Below are 19,789 nucleotides of genomic sequence, written 5' to 3'. Positions count from 1 at the left end.
TTTGCAGTATTTCTGAAAATTATCCAATCTTCTGCTCTTCTGGGCCTTTCGAAATACTTCACTTAAAAGCTGTAAACTGGTTGCAAACTTCCGTGCCTTCAAAGAAGAAGGAAAACAAAGTAATAGAAATATATACCATGAAAACATGCTCATTACTCCCATGTTCGGCAAAGAGTGTCCTTAGAAGGAGCAGCTAAATATAGATAAGCCTATACTTTGTACATCTGAGAAATAAAGTTTATTTTTTCAAGGAAAAGCAATAGTTGAATTTCAGAATATTTTGACACATTACCAAGCTGTGGTGTCAGAATTTTGGATCTCACTGGCTTTTGCTCTGAGTTTTATTAAATTGTAAATTCAAGGGAACAAACACCTACCTTGTTATAAAGCTACAGTTATACAGATATATAACTTTCCATTGTCAAAACAAAAATTCAACCAGAGTCTTGTTAACAGCATTCGCATGTATATAGCATCGCATAATCTAATCAGTTTTGGCTAAAGAGCTGCCAGTTTTACAAGCAATAAATCTTTATGATCAAATGAAAACTATAAAACAAAGTAGACATACACAGGAATGTGCATAAAAACAATCTTACTAATTATTATATCAACAGAAGACTGGAAAGCAAAGTTATTTTTAAAAATCTGTATTGTAATTATGGTAAGTATGATTAAGTTAGTAATAACTGTAACTTTGTATAAACACCAGTAATCACATTTACCCAGAAACCTTGTCAGAAAAACACAAAACAGAACTTGGCAAAAGAACAGAAGGTAAGTGCTCATCAGTTGTTTACCTATGAGGAGGAGGATGTAAATGGTAGGAAAGACACTTAAGTTTTATTAGGTGGAGGATGTTGGACTGGTTACATTCTGGAAAATGAAAGAAACATTCTCTTTTATCCTTTCAAGGAAAGGATCATCTAGAGCGTGATGTTCCCCAGAGAAATGTTTCCATTGCATCAACTGTGACATGGAGAGCGGTTTCTTTGAATTAGGCTTCCCATGGTTTTGGCCAAGCTGGCAACTTCTAGATACAGAAGGCTTATCTGAGGAAGAACCTGGAAAAAAAAAGATGCAGTAAACTAATCAGAGAAAACTAGGACAGAAAATCTAAGTCTGAATCAATAAACCAGTTAGTGATAACAAGAGAGAAAATAGAACAGCATATATAATCCTTCTATGTCTTTGAAACCCAAACATATGTATGAGGGGAATATAACATAATAAATAAATGTAAGAGGGGAAAGGCTGTTTCTTGCTCATTGACTGAGTTTATCAAAATCACCATATGCTAGCATAAAGACAAATCCTTTTATACATGGATGGGAAAAGAAATATCGTCTCTGGCAATTTCCTTTCTTCTGTCTTCCTAATTCTCTGACATTCTGGTTGCTCCCATTCTTTAAGTAAATCTGAATCTAGAAGTATGTTGCAGCAAAATTCATGCTAGCTTCTATTTCCTCCCAGAGGAGCCATTCCAAACAGCTAAGAATAGTTCGAATAGCTATTATATTTCACTGACTCAGCACAACAGAGCTGTGCATTCTGTACATCCAGATTATGCCAACTGGTTCAATATACAAAATACATTGTGCATAAAGTATACTGTATATCACAGTAAGGAAAATATGATTGCCTGTTAAGCACAAAGGCAGGAATTAACTTTCGACAAAGGATCCTAAAGCCCCAAACAGTACCAGGTCATGGCAGGGGATGTCACACATTGCTGGCCTCATGATTCATCTGATGCATGTGATAAATGAAATCATCTTGGATGAGAAAAAATCGCACCACTGTTGTTATTGGTTACAAACCTCTCGTCAAATATATTCATAGCAGTGCTTGTTACGTGTTCTTTAGGAAAGACCAGTGACACGAGCAGCATGATGACTCAGAGTATTCTTGAGTTTTTTAAAGTTTTTGAGAGCCCATAAAGACTCATATATGCAAGACTTTCCCCTTGACTGACGTATGATGCACATTTACACTACACTTCAAACATATTCTTTTACTGGCCAGAAGAAAATTTAGAATCAATGCACTTCTGAAGTCATAGAATACCAGAATACCAGCTTGGAAGGGACCTCAAGGATAAACTGGTCCAACCTTTCTTGGAAAAGCACAATGCTTAATTAAGATGACCCAGCACCCTGTCCAGCTGAATCTTAAAGGTGTCCAATGTTGGGGAATCCATCACTTCCCTGGGGAGATTATTCCAATGGCTGACTGTTCTCATTGTGAAAACTTGTCCTCTCATGCCCAATCGGAATCTCCCCAGGAGCAACTTGTACTCATTGTCTCTTGCCTTTTCCATGTGACTCCTTGTAAAAAGGGAGTCTTAGTCTTTTTTGTAGCAGCCTTGCAATGACATCAGCAGCCTCTCTTACCACCCTTGGGTGGATATTGTCAGGCCCATCTATTTGTAGGGGTCAAGCTTCTGTAATAGTTCACACACCGACTCTTCCTTCACTGACAGTGGGTCTGTGTGTTTGTTCCCAAGGCCTGGGGCCCCTTACAGATTTCTTCATTCATCACTCCATAAATTGCACCATGATCAGGTAAAACAATAGATTTACACTTTGTAGCTGATCTGAAGCCAGTAGAATAGCAAGTAACCCAGTCGCATGATCCATGCACAGTTAATTGCTTCCTTTCAAGACTGTGTTGTTTCCTAAAGATGGCCCTAGTGTGAGTGGACAAGAGGAGCTTGGTCAAGAATATTCACTCTCATTGGTATATCTAATGGAGATCACTATGAAAAGTTCATGTACTGTGAAGCCTATATTATATTGTTTGGCTCCTCTTTAGTTTATCTTTTGAATCATACTTGTCAAAAAAGGCAGAGACAAAACAGTGACAGTTCTTGGCCTTTTCTGTGCACCACTGTCTATCCCCAGTATTCTCTTTAGGAAATGAAATCTTCCCCTTGCTCTGTCATTCCCACCACTTAAGCCTAAGAATGAACTTCAGGTTTTTCCTTGATTTACTGCCACAAAGTTTCTGTTCACTGGGATCAAGATATCATCACCCTCGAGGAAGTTTTGGTTGCATTCATTCCCCTGAGATCCAAGAGGCTGTTGTTGTGGTTGAATCGATGGAACCAGTAGAGCACTGGAACAGGCTGCCCAGAGAGGTTGTGGAGTCTCCTTCTCTGGAGACATTCAAAACCCGCCTGGACACATTTCTGTGCGATCTGCTCTGGGTGAACCTGCTGTAGCAGGTGGGTTGGACTAGATGATCTCCAGAGGTCCCTTCCAGCCCCAGCCATTCTGTGATTCTGTAGTATGTGTTCGAATCATAAGATAATCATTCAAGAGTCTTAAGACAATTACAAAATGCTAAATAAAATTATATGCTTCAGTGTTCATCATAGAAATATTATAAAATTTCTCTGAATTTTTGTATCCCAGGAACTCTACCTGCTGCACTGCACATCAGTGAGAAAATCTGGCTAACATTTAACACTAAAGGTGCTTTTTCCACACAGATCCTGCAACATTAACTTAGTGCAAACATCACTTACTTTAGAACATCACTTGGTCATGTAAAAACAGGTGGTCTAATTTTTCAATCATTAAGAAAGATACAAAGGCAATTAAATCAGTATGTGGAGCAAAATTAAAGGACAAATTCAAATTCTTATGGTTACAGAAGCACTGTGCTTTCACTAAACAACTCCTTCCCATTTTTCATAAAATGGGATGAAAAAGGAATCCAACTCTAGCCTACTACCTGGAGACATGAAAAACATCAAGCAAAATAGTCTAATTGGGTCTGTTGAGCACATGCACTCTTGCAGCAATTTCTTTGGATCTTTTTACTGTGGTATCTGTGCCCATTTAGAAGATGCCAGTATTGGTACCTCCTTATCACGTCTGTGAATACTGCATATGGATATTTCATGCCCAAAGGAAAGAAACATACGAGGGCAATAGACACTCTTTCCTTTAAGAAACTAGATGAGCTATAAAATTAAAATGGATGAGATGTACACATAACTTAAAATAATTATTCTTTTTTAATCCTGCTCCTAACTTACACCTACATACGTGTATGCAGCAAGGTATTAAAACCATTTTGGTAGGTCAGAAGAACATGAGAGACAGATTCCTTCAGAAAGGATGGATGTGACTTGCGTTTACAACTGCCAGAAGATGTTCCAATATTTTTCAAATACCTATTTGAATCATCCTGCATGAGCTTTGGTTAATAACTGTGAACTGAAGGGTTATATCCAGAGATTTGGTGTATCGTTATCTAGACCTTCATCCGGTACTGGCTGGTATACCTGTCCGCAGCTTCTGAACTAACCCCTACCAGCTACTCATCGCTGTCCTTAAATATTTACTAACAAAATACCCTATAGTGTCATTTGGTTGTAACAAAACAGTAGTTGAACTGGCCATAGCTAATTCAAGGAATTAAGAGGCATGATACATGAATTGGTTGTTACTGCAAGGAATTAATCTTTTCTCCTCTTCATCTCCTACAGATTAGAAAAATCAGACGATCTCCAGATGATCCCACAGTTAATGTTGTTACTTCAGTTCTATTTTACTGAGCACCACAGTTTTCTCCAGCAACAGACCATATACTCAGAATGGATGTACTACCTCAGCAATGGCCTGAAATACAAAAAGACTCACTTTGATGGTCTTTCTTTCCCATACAGTCACACTCCAGCAAGTCATGAGTAACACAGCTGGAATCTTCATGAAGAGTAAAGAGATTTCGAAGCTCCTCTATGGAAAAATGGATGTGTTCAGATGTCTTGGAAAGGTCTACAACTGCCCCAGAAAGGTCCTGTTTGCTGATCTGTCTTTGATAAATCTTTTCTTCTATTGAGCCTGTATTGAAAAAAAAAAAAAAAAGAAAAATACCTACACTGAGATAATTTTTGACCAGTATTCTCAAGAAGAAAAGTCAAATCTACTTCTTTATAAAAATATTCACGTGAACTGCTAAACCACCTTCTTTTTCTGTTACTAAAGCAAAAGCAAAGCTAAATGAATCAATGGGATGTTTCTGTTTTAACTGAATCCAGAACAAATTATATACAGTTTTAAAGAGCAAATTATTTCCAAGAACACTTTGTCCCTTTCTTCTACTGCAAAATTTGAACAGCAGTCTCACTCTAATGTTTAAGCATCACCTCTGACCTGTGGTTAGCAGCCTGTAGATATGTACAGTGTGTTTCTGACCATCTCTCCACACTCTGGCCATTGCCTGAAGAAAAAAAAAAAAAAGAGGAAGAGCATTAACAACCTTCTGTATGATAGTATTTCAGCTAGAACTTGTGGCCTCCACTGATCAAATTACCAGTTCTGCTACACCATTGAAAAGATGTAGTCCCAAGAAAGCATTCCTCAATAACAGTCCTTGGCTGTTTTTATAATTTTCTGGTATTAGCTGTGAATAATTTTGAAAACATAATTTGCTTTCTGCCATTTATCCTCCCTTCTTTCTGTGTAGTGTAGTAGGAAGGTAGGGGTTTCACCTCTTTCTTGCCAGAAATCCCCTCTTCATACCTGTTTTCCAAGCATTAGCAGCTGTTTTATATTTCAGAGAACAGAATCATAGAATCATTTCGGTTGGAAGAGACCCTCAGGATAATCGAGTCCAGCCATAACCTAACTCTAGCACTAAACCATGTCCCTAAACACTCGTCATTGTTCACCATCTCCAAGTGTTTTTTGCTACAATACAGCTTTAAAAATGACATTCCAATTTCTTTAAAATTGTAAAATTGGTGTTTCACGCACCCTTTAATTCTTAAACAAACAAAATGTAACTGAGTACTGTCATATGATTTTTGTCAAAAACATAAGGGTTACAGGTACATATCAGGTACAAGTACCCACAACGTGGCCTGTGCTCTTTGGCAACCTGTAGCCATTCTGCCTGACTCAGCAGACTGTTTCACGCAGCAAGAGAAGTGACCACATGAGGGTACTAATTCACACTTAAAACAGAAGCTGGGCCAAGGATCAGAGTTGACTTCCAGTATTAAGCACACAGCACTACTCAACAATAAAAAGTTTCTTACTGCATTTATAAAAAGATTTTTTTAGAATTGTCATCATTAAGGACTATTTTAAGTGAACATTTATGCCAACTAAATAATACCTGGAGTCCAACAGTGCCATTACAAGAATAGCACTGAACTGGCTTTGTTTTCTTTTTTCTGGCATCATTGCCACATGATTTTCTCATTCTCTTAATTCTGACCAGAACCCCTCCCTTTTCCCAGGTACTGCAACCCTAATGATACCAACATACATAACATGACAAAAAATGTTTCTTCATTTCTTCTCAGACAGTTTTCTTCCAGCAATATACTTGTCCAGATGCAATGTGATAGCTGGGTAGCAATAAGAGATGTAAAGCCAAAAATCAACATCTCATTTGAAGCCCATCCCGACCCCCATGTACACGGTTCTATCAGACCTGAATATCGGTAGCTGGATTCCAGTCGATATCATACAAGACCAAATGAGATGCTCCAACCAGATTGAGTCCTACTCCGCCGGCCTTTGAACTCAGCAAAAAGATAAAAGCTGGACTGAATTTACTATTAAAATTATCAACAATCTGTTGCCGTTGGGAAACAGGAGTGTTTCCATCAAGTCTAGTATAAGAGTATCCATAACGTTTGCATGTCTCTTGTAATACATTTAAAGTCTGAGTGTAATTGGATACCAGCACGACTCTGTCAAAGAGCAAAACAAAGTTACCTTACCATCTTAGACCTTGTTAAAGTCCAATGACAAGTTACTGAAGACATCAAAGAAAATAAAATTACAAGTCAAGCAAAAATTACATATCAACCTGAGGTCACTCATATTTCCTAAGAAACAGAATATTTCCAATTAATTTGAAGCACATACTAGATTTGGATACATTGTACCTATTGTCAAACATTCAAATGCTAAATAATGAATGTTTTCCTTTGCAAAAGCATTTGGCTTAATGCACAGACTGTGGGGATTCAGAACCAGCTACAGAGATCTGGGATTTTTTAAATATAAATATATATATCTATTTATGCAAAACAGCTGCTGTTAAGGCACCATTTGTAGAGGGTGAGGATGTTGTAGCAGCTGATAAATAATATGCATATATGACTCTACTTACTGAAAAAGATACTGTGAACTGCTATAGACAACCTCAGAAAATTCTAATAAACAAAATCATGACAGTCAAATACAAAAGCAATTACTTCTACGATTCTATGATTCTATGACTCTTTCCTACATTTTATGATTGAAAACAACTGGGATGAAGGATGCTAAAAGATATCACAAAAAATATGGTCTGAACTTTAGTCATTGTTATTTTTTTAAAGCAAACTCAGTCTCCTGATCCTTTACACTAATGACCTACATTATGTCAGTGTTTTTTCTCTAAAATTTTTACTAAATAAGTTTCAGAGTTGTGCAAATCCAGAACTTCTGTCCTCCCAGATAATAAGAATTATTCTACTGAAGGGACAAAGAAAGATAATTTGAATTTAAGGCATAAATAAAATAATAACCACAGTTAGGGCATTTTCTGCTAGATCTTCTTTGGAGATCTGTAATAATTTAAACTAAATGTACAAAATTCCATCAAAGCTGCTCCATTTTTTAGAACAATTTTTGATCTAAAACAAGTACTGAAGAACTAGACAAATAATTTCAGGGAAAATCTGGCAAATTAATATTTTTAAATGGTTTTAAAGTATTTTTATTATTACAGTTGACTCTACAATCAAACTACATCCAAGACTTGTTTGTAAAGACTTTGCCAGACTGATTTTTTTTGTCAATCAACCCCAAACTCATACCTTTGTTTTTACTCAAAATAAGAATATAAGTTTTATAGCAGGACTGGAATTGAGTCTGTATGTAGCAAAAACTATTTAGTACTAATGTGAGCAGAGAAACAAAAGATCAGCACTGAATTAAAGTAACGGACTTTTAAAGATGTAAAATTATGCCTCAACACCAGCTGTAGCTCAGTAGCTCCTATAGCACTGATACAGGCAAAGGTGCTTTTCCCCAACCCCCCTGCTTCTTTTGACCGACAAGAAATAGAGCCAGTACATTTCTATATTTAGCTGTCACTGGTTTCAATGGATGTTAGGCATATAAATTCCAAAGATAGGCTCAGCTTTCTGATTTGTAAAGAGAGCATCAGGAAAAAACAAACTCCATTACATCAGTGTGAAGAGATCCGCTGTTACTTCCTGCTACTGAATTACAGCATGTCCTATTTAAGCATCAATTTAAATCAAAGTTAAAAGCTAAATACTTTTGGAATAGCTCAGCTTTAAGGCATGAGTACATAAAAAAGTCATCATGGGATACAAGGTCACGTGAGATTCCCATGAGTCAGCAATTCTATAGTAACAAACCACGTGCATCCTATGACCCCATGATAAACACAGGTTTTCCTACATATTGGTGGCTTTTACCATGGGGGAAATGAGCAGCTGCTGTGCAGGTTCACCTGTTGCATCTGGTTGCCCTGAGCAGAAAAGGCAGCAAGCACTAAACACTTAAACGTGATTAAGGAGGAAATAATTTATAATCTGGTAATTAAAAACACTTTAGTGAAATTTAAAATATTTAATACATGAATACAGCTTCGCAAGGAGATACAAAGCATTGGAAAGTCTTTGCAAGTAAAGATAGAATGTCATAGTATAGGGGTTGTAGCAAATTTAGTTGCTGGAACTCCGTATGAAAAATACAAGGATTTTTTTCTGGAAAAAACATGAAGAATAACTTTGAAATTATGTCACCTACAAGTCCTAGTTTAGTAACTGAACAAGGAAGAGCTTGGAGTACAATGAATAAACATCCTTGGTACCTCTGCAACACCTTTATTTTGAATATTACACGCCCGTGCATTAGAAAAGCAAAACAATATCCCATTATCTCCCTTTTATCTCTCTTTTGCACTTGCCTTTCAGAAGGGCTGAGCTCATGGATTGCTGCTAACAGCTTCACCAGCACCTGCAGTTTTCCTGAATCCATTTCAGAGAAAGTATCTGAAGTATAATCTTGGGGAAAGACATCTATCAGACCTTCGTAGAGACTGGACTCATCATGTTCATCAGACATAAGGTCACAGCTTTTTTCCTATTGAAAATAAAAGGATTCAAGCTCCATATCCCCTCTAATATGTTTCAGGTTTTTTCAAAAGTTTGCTATATTTTTCTTACAAAGACAAAAGGAGGCATCAAAAGCTGCCATGAAGTAGTGTTTCATGTAAGCATGACAACCTCCCAACACTGGACTGAAGGCACAGTTTTAAAATACTGATAGCACTTATTTTGGTTTACAGCCTCTAATCTAAGACGTTGTTTGCAGCTGAGCAGAAAGCTAAAATACTTAAAACTGAAAAATGTGTTTTATTTCTACTTCTCTACATAAACAACCACACAGATGCACATCCACAACAAAGCCATATCTAAAACTTTGGGCAAAAAATAATACCCTGTTTATTCTTTCTCAATTCCATAATACCTTATTATGGAACTTCCCAGTCATTGACTTTTTTTAGGAAGATGCTGTCATTAAGATTCAGTTATGCACGTGGAAATGAAGAAAAGCTAACAAGTAAAACCAATAAAATACAAGAAATACAGGTACTATTTTGCTGTAGTTTGAAAAAAAATGTTTCACAGGGAGGAAAAACCCAAACTACTCAAATGCCAAAACCACAACGGTAATAAATGACTGGCACATACAGTCTTTTCCATCCCTATAGCTTCTAAAGCATTACATTTTCACATACCAACAATTTCTAATGCTTATAGTTTGAAGTAAAGGCAATGAACTTCACTTGGCAGAGCTGAAAGTTACAGGGAGGTCTGTGCTCTGGACATTCCCACGAGAAACAAAGAACATCTTTTAAGATTTACATTTCTTCTCACCTTACTTGGAATTTTAGTGGCCACAGAAGTTAGTATTACCAAATTCTAACTATCACATTATTTACCTATAGGAATGAGAACACTTCTATAGAAATAACAAGATGCATATCGTGATAGGATCCCAGAAGAAGGGGACATGGAGACAGCTGGTACCATGGGCATCTTGAGCCTGAAGCTCCCAGTGTCACTGAGCTCGAGAGAGTGAAATGATCATGTGGACAGGGAGGTTTCAGAGGAATCAGCAAAAAGAGTACACAGAATAATCTCTACCTAAGAGTCTTCTTTGTAAAATTCACATTTATATGAATTTTTACAAATATGCAGAGAAAATATTAAGATGGAAAATACACGAAGAACAAGAAAATACCATAAGGCAATGGGAAACTGGTGAGATACCTTCCCTGAGTACATTCAGATTTCCTAACATCTAGGTTTTTGAAAGCAGATCTAAAGGAAGGTGTATTTGAGAAGAGAGTATGGAAATGACCTTAAGTAACAGGCACATTGACCATAACATAGTTTCAGTGACCTTTGTCTGCTGAAATGACTAATTGCAGGCACCCACTCCCACACAAATAGATACCTTTATAGCTTTAAACAGAAGACATGGATGATTGCAAAGTTTTTTCAAAGCTCCTATACATATTAGGTGAGGGCTGTTTTCCAGCCTGCCTTGTAGGCAGAACCTAATAACTTGAGAACTAAGCAGTTTTCTATACAATTCAAGTTGCAGCGCTGTTGGTCGGCAGAAGATTATGCTCTCCTTTTTGGGGGGCAGAAATTTGTTTATAACCTCCTGAGTTCTCCTAAGAATAAAGAGTCCAGTGAGACGCGTGAGTTCTGCTGCTCTTTTTTCTCCTAATTCCTTTTCCTCCTAAAAGAACAAAGCACAAAATTAATGACAGTCTTGCATTTCATCACAATAATTTTCTGTATGATTTTAATTAGGGTAGTTAAAGAATATGTTAAATGTGTGATACCACTTTCTAACATGGGACTATAATGATCCATTCTTCTCCAATTAATACTACTGCATCATCTTAGTTCTAGGTCTGGTTTCTAAAGTCTTATGTAAAGAAAGATAATGTCCCAGAAGACACCCAGGATTCGGATTATATTTTAGAATTTCTTAACTGATGCAAATTTTGCAGTACCGTGGAGAAACAAAGAATGAATAAAGTATCATCATATGGTAATTCACATGGCATTCTTGGGAATGCAAGGTGATGGAAGAACAATTTTTCCCTGAAAATTAATAGGCAGCTGAAATGCTGAGATCTCAATGTGCATGTATTCCTCCAGCCCCCTTTGGAGAACAACAGATTTTATTTCAAGTATGAAGCTGAAAAGCTTTTGTTGCTATTAGTCTTCAACTTTATTTTATTCCATAGAAAGCAAATTTCACAGTGCTGTCTATGAATTTTCTTTTATAACTGCATTTTTTTTTTAAATATACCTCTGTTGCTGAAGGTTCTCTAGACCTGACAATCGGTTCCTCATATATCTTTCTATATGTGGATAAAGAACCAAGTATTCCTGGATTCACAAACTCTATTAATGCATAAAATTCTTGCAAGTCATTTTGGATTGGAGTACCTGGAAAGAAAAAAAAATAAGTCTGCATTTGGTAACTTTTTCTTGAAAATGACAGAAGTAAAATCATCGAACACAGGGTTTAATGTTGAGAACACATCCTGAAAACAGATGTTTTGCTTCAATGTCAATTACTCAGAGTACTGAATTAATCTAGAACTTTATCATGATTAATAAACTACTGTCCCCCCAACTAAGCTGACTGCACATATAGTGGTTTTGACAAAGGAATTTAAAAAGTCAAGTTCTAAATCAATTTTACTAAATAACTGCAAAGGAAAACATTGAGTGTATGTAAACAGAGTCCTGATTCCCTTACAGAAGTTCCCAGGCTCCCTGCCTGTCCCTGAAGTTGGACAAATTTTGCATTTATTAAAAAAAAAAAAAAGTAAATAATCTGCTTTTTCAAGACCCCAGATTTCTGCATTTAATATCTATTGCCAAAATGTATGCTGTGCTCCTGTCATATTTAAAATAGCTTTTTCCTTTACCCCAACCTAATACTATTAGCATAGCTAAATACCAAAAGTAGTTACAGATACTAACCAGTAAGGATAATTCTCCTCTCACAAGACAGACTTGTGAGGGCTGTAGTTGTCTTAATAGAGCTATTTTTCAGACGATGTCCTTCATCACATATTAGGAGATTAAATTCTATAGCCTGAATTTGATCCAAAGATCGGACTAGCATCTCATAACTGATTATCAAAACTGAATAAAGTGGTGAACCAATGAATTCTTCTACTTTGTGGTTCTGCAGGTATAAAAGAGAACGTATCACACAACTATTTCTTTTGGGATCTTCTCATCATATTCCTTAAACATCCAGTGCCTACAGAAATTTTTCTAGCATGACACAAGACATCTACTATCTCCTCCTGGAGTCTGGATTATTGCTTCTTTCCTAATTTGCAAAGGAAATATGGGATCTGATACAGCAATTTAGACTTTTACCACCTCATTAAAAGAAAATGTATTATTCTTTTAGGCCTTCAAATCCTTTGAGCCACATTACTGCGACAGTGAAAAGCACAGGTTCCCTGTAACAGGTCCCCAGTCCCAGCATTTAGGGAAGCTTCAAATGAATAGTTAAAGCCAAGATAACAGAGGCAGAAGCAGCTGCCAGTACCTTTGCTTTGTGATCTCAAGCTGAAGGGTGCAGTCATGTGGTCGAGTAAGAAGTTACCACATTCTGCCGACCTAAAACTTGTCTTGTAGTTTTGAACTGAATACGGTATTAACTTTTTTAAAAGCCCTTAACATTTATGGGTTGGCCAACAAGTAAGGGCAACTTGGGACTCCGAAAACAGAGCCCAAAACGAGCCCCAAAACCAGTGCCTGTATATTGGTAAATAAATGCAATTGATTTCTAAACCCTGTATCAGTGGTCAGAAAACGGTCGTGAGCCTCTTTACCCTTACAAACCCTTCAAACCCTCTTCCTGCAAGAGACATCAAGACTTTTGTTCAACTCCTAAATCAAATAACCAGAACTTGTTTGTTACTAAATGTGATGATAAGGAAAACCAACAGGAGCTGCCCATATGATTGCACTTGAGTCTGAGCAGAATAGAACTTAGAGTTCCAGTCCTTAGAGACAAAACCAGCTTTAAAAAAAGACACAATAAATGAAAAGGTCACTGTAATGTGATGGGGAGCTTCTTCCAAAAAATTTTCCTAGAAATACTTACATTTCTGTACAAACTTGTGAATGTACTATTAGTGCTTACTTGTCTTGCAATTATGCATAAAAATGGAAAAATGTACCCTGGGTGCGTCTGCTCAGCTCCAGCCACTCACTCCCTGCGTGCTCCTTCCTGTTTCCTACCGATGCTCACTAACTAAGCAGGCTATGGACCCTTCGGACAAGCTGAAAAACCTCTTTAATTGTGAAAGCAAATCAAGCTAGAGACTAGGAAGGTATTTTTATTTCCAAACAAGATCAGTTACCAAACACAGACAACTAAGTCTGGAGCCAGATGGTGTAATACACTGTAAAAGCAGCACTACTTAATTATCACAACCTTTAGAGCCTCCTAGCAGGTAATTGAGATGAATCTGTGGGCCGAATCTGGCACATTAATCTCACAAAGTACCTTGTGGTAGATCAGTCCCCACATGCCGCTCAGGATGAGGCCCAGCACACGCCGGGGGAAGCAAGGAACAGTGAGGAGCAGGTAACAAGGGCGGGCACCCATTTTCCCAGGTGTCTGGATGGGGCCCGAGCATTCCTGTTGTTTCTGTAGTTAACTGCCAGTTTCAAAACAGGAGCAGTAAATTTCCCAACACAGGAAGAGAGACAGAGAGGAGCCCTGTAGGCAACACCCAACGTTGTCCCTGCCCAGTATTCAAGCTCCACATTGCAGCCCTGCAGACAGACGCGATGCCTCTCTGACCTTCTCTTGGGATAGTCAAGATCAGAAAATGCCCGGGGTTCATAAATCGTTTTGTTTTCCTACACTTGCTGGGTGTAAGCTGAAACTACGGGGAAAGTGATGGGGCCACTGGGAAACTGTCTCCAACAACCCTCCCCTGGTAAATCTTCAACTCTTCTGGACCCCTTAAAAAACACAGGAGAGTCTTGACATATTATAAGCCTCCTGGAGCTAAACATAATATATCCGTTGCCGTATATAATAACAACAGTGGATGATGGACTAAAAATTAAAATAAATTTACAAGGTAATTTAAAGTAATTAATTTATCCTCTTAACTGGTTGCAAGATATATATGTATTATAGCCTCCATTTTCACAGCTACCCGAAGTGACTTGACAGGTTTAAGTGAGCTGCCAGAAGCTACATATGGAGAAATTGTCAATCAGTATTAGAGCTCCATAATGTCCCAGACTTACTCTTCAAACAGACCCTTCTTTGCACTAGTCCAAATCCAATATAGCTGGTAAAGCGTAAATTAAATGCTGAACCATGAAGCAATGTAAACCATGATTTAATTAATTCTCCAGATATTTTTATTTAAAAATCAAACCAGAACAACCCCACTAGAAGTGATATTCTGCAAACAGATAAAGGAGTTATTCTCTCAAACAGATCTCAAATACTGATAACATGGATTAACGAGACCGAAATGCAACCTTTGTGGGGATGTCTTCATTTTAAAAGCAACACCCTCTACATGACATTTGCATTTTAACAGAAGTATTTAATAATGTCCTGCCTTTTAAAGAGTCTGTTACTAAAGGGGCAGGATCAGTTCAGGGTGCTTCAGTGCGAAAGTGAGGAAAACATACCTAACACACTTTAAAAAGTCTGCCAGTTCTTTGAATGTATTCCTTCCAGGCAAGAATAGAAAAAAAAAACCTTTGAGACAAGCTCTTCCTTTTAAGTTATACGGAGAAGTAGCAGTATGGTAATTGCTGTTTTTCCAGAGATGACAGACGGTAAATTATTTTGAAATACCTCATTGTACCCCAGGCAAGTCATATTGTGTCTTCCTTTTGCATGACAATGTTCCCTTGTTATTTGGGAAAAATCTTAAAAGCTGCTGAGTGATCTCAATCCAAGTGGCTCCAATAAGATGAGTAAGAATATCAGCTATTTAAATTAAATGAAATCTACTGATATTTTGGGTCATAGTAACTGCCAGCAAATTCAGGTTTTATCCTCCCAAGATTATTCATAAAAACTGCAAGAAGATGTTCAATTATTCCTAGCTACCTTGTCAGGTAAAATGTTGCCATATTATATTTTGCCTTGTGTCCATTTCTTTTAAAACCTTCCATAATTCTCATCCTAGCCTATATTACATTAGAGTCCCTGACAAGTCAGTTTGCTTCATTTCCACATCTTGAACAAGTAACTACAAAAAGCAAATGATGGAAAGAGCACCTATTACATGTAGATTGTCCTCAGTGGAAGATGAGTACATTCAGTAATTTCAAGGGTTTGGAAATAATGAGTGGAATTCAAAGAAATAACGATTGCTACAAAATTTCATGCACTCTAAAAAAAGAGTTTAAAAACAGTCTGAAAACTTCCATTTCATCTGAAATATTCGCTCTTCCATACAGATAATAAGGATAATGAAAGAAACTAAAAGCAAATCTGGTTTATGTAAGAATCAAGTTATATTTAGAATGAAATACAATTTGTTTCTTCGGTCTACTTGTATGGAACTATTAGGTTAAAAATAATTTTGGAAAATAAATATATTTTCAAAACCAAAGACAAAACCCTAAAGGTATAACAAGGAGATTAAGAGATAAAATACTTTGTCAGCACATGGGATTCATCCAGGCCCTACAGCAACCTGGGAATGCCATCACCACTGGGAACAGCTCCACTATAAAAGCGAAAGGGATCAGCATCATCAGCTTCTTTATTAAGATTTGTAATTGCCTGCTTTCTTCTAGAGATAAGAGATATTCACATTATCTAACACTGAGCCTCTAGGCTTGGTAACTCACACGACCTTAAATTAACCTGACATAAACCTCATCATTGACAGTGACAGTAAAGGGAATAACTTTCTGAAGTAACCTGAAACACACAGATGAAACTAAGAGGAAAAAGAAGGAACTACCAGAGAAATAGAGTACAAGTCAGTCAAGGTAGATGCTCTGGTATATAAAGCAGGGAAGGTGGGCGCTTTGATAGACAGTAGAAAGCTCTTCCTTGAACCGAAGAGGCACATGGAGTAGGTGTCACCTCTTATATCTTCAAAGGTGAAGGCTGAGGGAAGATAAGACAGACATATGCTACACAGGCAGGTGAGCTTGAGTTAGGACCTGGTTACTGACAGCTAAATGCCCATATAGACAATTACCTGAAGGAGAAATAAAGTATTGCAAATAAATATTAATAGAGAATTACTGGTTTTGGTCTCTGGTTAAAAAAAAAAAAAAAAAAGAGGAGAAAAAAATCACAAATCCAATACTCTGAGCCAAATATGACCTAATCCCCTTTCAGAAATAAGTCTTACCTGATCAACTGTAAAGACTTTGATCCTTTCACTTCCCAACCATTTCTGAAATTCTTTTTGCCAGTTTTTTACCAGACTCCCAGGGGTGACAATCAGCGCTCGCTTTAGTACAGGTTTGCACCCATAGACCCCTTGACGCAGAAGAGTCCAGACAACTGCAATGCATTGCAATGTTTTTCCTAAGCCCATTTCATCAGCAAGAATAGCTCCAAATCTGCCACTGACTCTGTAAGATACAATTAGGTGGTGGTAACAATTTAAAAGACATATCTATAATTATTCACAACTGGTTTAGGCAATTGCTTCTTGTAGTTGTTTTCTGAAGCATAAAGAACCTATTTATACTTATGCTCTACTGTAGGTTTTCACTCAATTATACCAGAAGACTTTAGAGTAAAATTCATCACTTTCTAGGTTAATGCTTTAGTCCTCCAAAACCAAATAAACTATATATAAATATTATCTAATATTTTAAAAATTTGAATATACCTTTGAATACGAATCTATTATTTGAGAAAATTATTTTGAAAATACTACTGTATTGTTTCAGCAGGCTGGTACAGCAGCTTCTTTATTCTAAACACCTGAATTATAAATTATATGAATAAGTATGAATAAGTATGAATTATAAATCCCAGAAAGCAGTGTGCTTTAGCACAGGTTATACTGCAATCTATGTTCACACGACTTCGTCTTTGCAGTAGAACTGACAGGCCTTTTGGTGCAGCAGCTTCTCATCACATCTAGCAAAGTCACAGCAAGCATTATGCTACATACAGGTCACAAAAAACAACCTTTAGTGGGGGGAAATTACTATTATTAATTAACTGAATAATTGCTTGAAACTTCCTATTCAAATTGTTTCATTTCGAACACGGGCATGAAAATACTACAGGTATTGAAAGCCAAAAGGATAATTATTTTCTTACCTCATTCCCATTACACATTCATATAGAAATATAATTCCTTCTCTCTGATGTGGTCGTAGATTATTTGCAATGTATGGATCCACAACTACATCCACCACAGGTAAACCAGCCTTATTGAATGCCCACTGATGACTTGCATTTGGTCTTGGCATAACCAGAGAATCTTGAAGTTCAAAACATATGCAAATATTGCACAAAATCACTATTTTTATTCTGTTAACAAAGATTATAATTTCTATCACTCAGCTACAGAGTAAAGTCAATGATCTAATGACTGTTAAATATACTGTTTAATATACTTACCATTCTCAGACAGAAAATGGATTTACCAATGGAGCATCTAGATAGCTTTCTAAATAAAAAATCCTTTTACAGAGGGTTCCCAGATAGTATGCACTTTTGTCAAAGGTGAAGGTGAAAAACTGAGAAATCTGAGTATATTTTAACACGAGGTGAAACTGCCTACCTAATGAATGTTGCAAGATGACTTTGAATGCATAGAGTTAAATCAGAGGAAGTTCTAAAAGGCTTATTAAAGGAAAGTTTAACAAAAAGAACATAAACAATGACTTACATAAAGTCTAGACACTACATTTCAAGGGGATACTCTTCTAGCTGCCCAGAAAGACTTCTCTGCGTGAGAAACACAGATAAAAAGACAAGAATCTTAAAAAAAAATAGGGAAGCACTGTGAGTGAGCTGACAAAGGCTGCCACAGTGCATCAATAAAAGAAGCTGACAGGTTTGAAGACACAGAGGCAAAGAGAGCATGAAGTCTGGGCTATATTCTTTGACTACATCTAAATGATATTTTTGCTTGCCATAATTTGTTTACAAACTCCAATGTCATAATTTGGCCAGACAGTGTCCATACTGGGTTGCTTATATTGATGCCACACATTCTCACTGAAAAGTTGTATTGTCAGCAGACAGAATGAGAAAGCAATGCGTAGCTGCTGGTATTGCTATGTCACCAGAGCAGATCTATACTGATAATTTATTCATGGGAATATGTTGGTCGATGGCTTGTATCATTCAGGGAGATTTTGTATCCTACTGACAAAGGGCTGAGTTCTAATAAATTACATCAAATTGCATGCCTGTACAGATAAGAGCCAGTGGTGACAAAAAGGTAACTTTTCTGAGAAAATTTTGCAGCCTCGGAGATGGGGAAGAAACAAGGCTCAGAAGAGCAATGATGTGCTTAGAAATCAGATGTAAAAGACATGGATTTACATCTTTGTCACTGTGCCCTGTTCTGCTGAGCACAAGGATAAGTGGCTTCCCATTTTGAAGAACCTGCAGTTTAACCAGCTGTTGGCATAGACCTCAACATGAAAACCTCTGAATGCTCCAGTCCCAAGGTCCAGGTCTAGGAAAGTATCTCCATTACTTCTGAAAGAGCTTACGCAACAAGGCATTAAATAAACTATGCAATTCTCCCATGTGGGCAACACTAATGACTGAGAGCACAACCTACTGATGTGTTTAGGGCACTTCATATCAGGCAGTGTAGGGAAATCTCATAAAAGGTACTTAGATCCATCAGAAGAAGAGTCTCAGGAGACAAAGAACTAAAATAAACCACAGCTTTTTGACAGACTAGTGCAAAAACAACAAAGAAGTTAATCTGAGCATTGAATATATCAGGTCTTTGCCAGATTTTACATTAGGAAGCTAAGGCAGTATCATCTTGCAACCACAGGAACATTCTTAGATACAACATAAGTTGAATTCAGACCAGAAGCTGGTGTTTATAAGGTTGCTCTTACAAAAAGGCCAATGATATCACTAATTACCACTTGATTGAGATTTCATTGTTTATTTACATAGCAGTCAGGTAGCAGCTTTTGAAAGTCCCATAGTCTCAGGATATGAGGTAAGAAGTAGAATGGAGGTGTAACTATAGTAAGAACATAAAATAAACTTGTATTTTTTTTAATATGCATTGCTCTGCTTAGTAACATTTTTTTAAACTCATGTCTATCTTCCATCTGAAAGATAGAGGCATCAGCAGAATATAACTCCTGAATGGTTTGTTAGTGACAGAACAGAGAGCGCTTGGTATTTAGATAAGCAAAGCCACTTCCTGCAGCTACCAAACGTTTACAGGAACCCTCTTGTACAACTGCTTAACCAGCCTGTTTCTATGCAATTTGTGAACTCTCATGGCTCTTCAGCACACGGTACTTCAAGCATCATAAAACAAAACTTTTATTCCGAAATGCATCTGGTTAGGTTTGGGGAGCGTAGTTCCACTTGCTGGCTGTGCAGGATCAGGCGCTGTCATAAGCAGTTCTTTGAATCTGGCTTAACCTCTCTATTACTGATCCTGCACTGTAATTACTGTGCTGTCATATTATGTCAGTGCTTCACTGACCCCAGTGGGAAGCTGGAAC

The 19,789-nt window shown here is 37.2% G+C and overlaps 1 protein-coding gene across 4 annotated transcripts in view; it reads right to left on the bottom strand.

Moving 5' to 3' along the window:
• Positions 1 to 221: 221 nt before the first annotated feature.
• RAD54B (RAD54 homolog B) overlaps positions 222 to 19,789 on the bottom strand; it is a 63,955-nt gene continuing 44,387 nt past the window's right edge. For all 4 annotated transcript variants that reach the window (XM_082044101.1, XM_082044103.1, XM_082044102.1 and 1 more), the window contains 10 exons: positions 17,391 to 17,553; positions 16,462 to 16,687; positions 12,068 to 12,275; positions 11,385 to 11,524; positions 10,512 to 10,802; positions 8,956 to 9,131; positions 6,454 to 6,715; positions 5,166 to 5,232; positions 4,653 to 4,853; positions 222 to 1,064 (listed from right to left, as the gene is read on the bottom strand). In XM_082044101.1, coding sequence (XP_081900227.1) covers positions 847 to 1,064; positions 4,653 to 4,853; positions 5,166 to 5,232; positions 6,454 to 6,715; positions 8,956 to 9,131; positions 10,512 to 10,802; positions 11,385 to 11,524; positions 12,068 to 12,275; positions 16,462 to 16,687; positions 17,391 to 17,553 — 1,952 coding nt within the window. In that variant the 3' untranslated portion in view covers positions 222 to 846. The remainder of the gene's footprint in view (positions 1,065 to 4,652; positions 4,854 to 5,165; positions 5,233 to 6,453; positions 6,716 to 8,955; positions 9,132 to 10,511; positions 10,803 to 11,384; positions 11,525 to 12,067; positions 12,276 to 16,461; positions 16,688 to 17,390; positions 17,554 to 19,789) is intronic.

This window comes from Streptopelia decaocto, assembly GCF_964273445.1.
Source record: "Streptopelia decaocto genome assembly, chromosome: 2".
Classification (NCBI taxonomy): domain Eukaryota; kingdom Metazoa; phylum Chordata; class Aves; order Columbiformes; family Columbidae; genus Streptopelia; species Streptopelia decaocto.
Note: the sequence above shows the minus strand (reverse complement) of the source record. Positions and strands in the feature narration are given on the sequence as shown.